Below are 1,078 nucleotides of genomic sequence, written 5' to 3'. Positions count from 1 at the left end.
CCCCCCAGCCCCTCGGCCAGCGCAGACGGCAGGACCCGGGGCAGCGGCTGATGGAGGGAGCACAAGATGAAAATTCTGTGCAAAGACACACGTGCTCCTCAGGCTCCTGGACACCAAACCCCAGGCTGCTGCCCGTCACTTAACCATGCCCTGTACAACCCAGAAGGAATCCCTGCTTCCCAACATACCGCACAGGAACCGCTTGCTTCCAGCATCACGCTCCGAGTAGGAGCTGGCAGCTACGGGGAGCAAAGCACTCTCCAAAACCCGGCTGCTCCACACCCTGGTATAAACCACAGCGCTGCATTCATCCAGCGACGCTGGAGCCCGGCGCTGGCCTCCAGAGCAGAGGGCAGGAGGCAGAGCCGCCGGGGCTCAGCCCCGCAGGAGGGCTGCCAGGAGGGCGGCCAAGCGCCAGGAGAATTCGGCGACGGCTGATGCAAAGCCCTTTCGAAACCCGCATCTGCTGCCGACGCGGTATCAAGAGAATCGCGATACGTGGAGGTGCGGAGCGTTCGAGGTGAGCCTCCAGGCAGCAGCCTTAGAGATTTGAGATAAGGGCACATTATGGATAGGTGCCATTGAAACGGATGTTCTCCGGTCGAACGGTCCCCGAGAGGTCCAAGCGCAGGAGCAGCAGCTAATTCATAACGTTCCTGGATGCGCAGCCTTATCTGCTTCGACAGGCTTTCAGCTGAGACGCCCTGACCTTTGGAGCTTTATCTAAAGGCCACAAATAGTCTGTTTGACTTTCTAAATAGCTTAGTCCCGTCTAGGCAGCCACTGATTGGGTTTAACATTCATAGTACGTAGCCCCATCTCCCCAGGACACACACTGGTCTTCAGAGAAAAATAAAAGCAACAATATAGATTGGAGTGCAAAAAAGTGATTTTAGATCTTGTTATAAATTTGGGGTGCCAAGCAAACAGCACAGAGCTACCTGCGAGAGGCTGCCAATACCGTTTGTCAAAGAGACCCTCCTGGCCTAGTTCTCTGAAGCAAGATCTTCGGGAAGAACAGAAGTATCGCATGAAAAAGTCCTGGCATGCAAAGGTGCCCTTTGGGCGCGCAGCCAGG

At 55.8% G+C, this 1,078-nt stretch overlaps 1 protein-coding gene across 1 annotated transcript in view; it reads right to left on the bottom strand.

Moving 5' to 3' along the window:
• Positions 1–1,078, bottom strand: part of ZFHX3 (zinc finger homeobox 3) — a 113,163-nt gene that overhangs the window by 3,643 nt on the left and 108,442 nt on the right. The window contains 1 exon segment of the mRNA XM_035898041.1: positions 189–239. Coding sequence (XP_035753934.1) covers positions 189–239 — 51 coding nt within the window.

Source organism: Egretta garzetta, unplaced genomic scaffold (assembly GCF_000687185.1).
Source record: "Egretta garzetta isolate BGI_Z169 unplaced genomic scaffold, ASM68718v1 scaffold67, whole genome shotgun sequence".
Lineage (NCBI taxonomy): Eukaryota > Metazoa > Chordata > Aves > Pelecaniformes > Ardeidae > Egretta > Egretta garzetta.
This window is presented reverse-complemented; position numbering and strand designations above follow the sequence as displayed.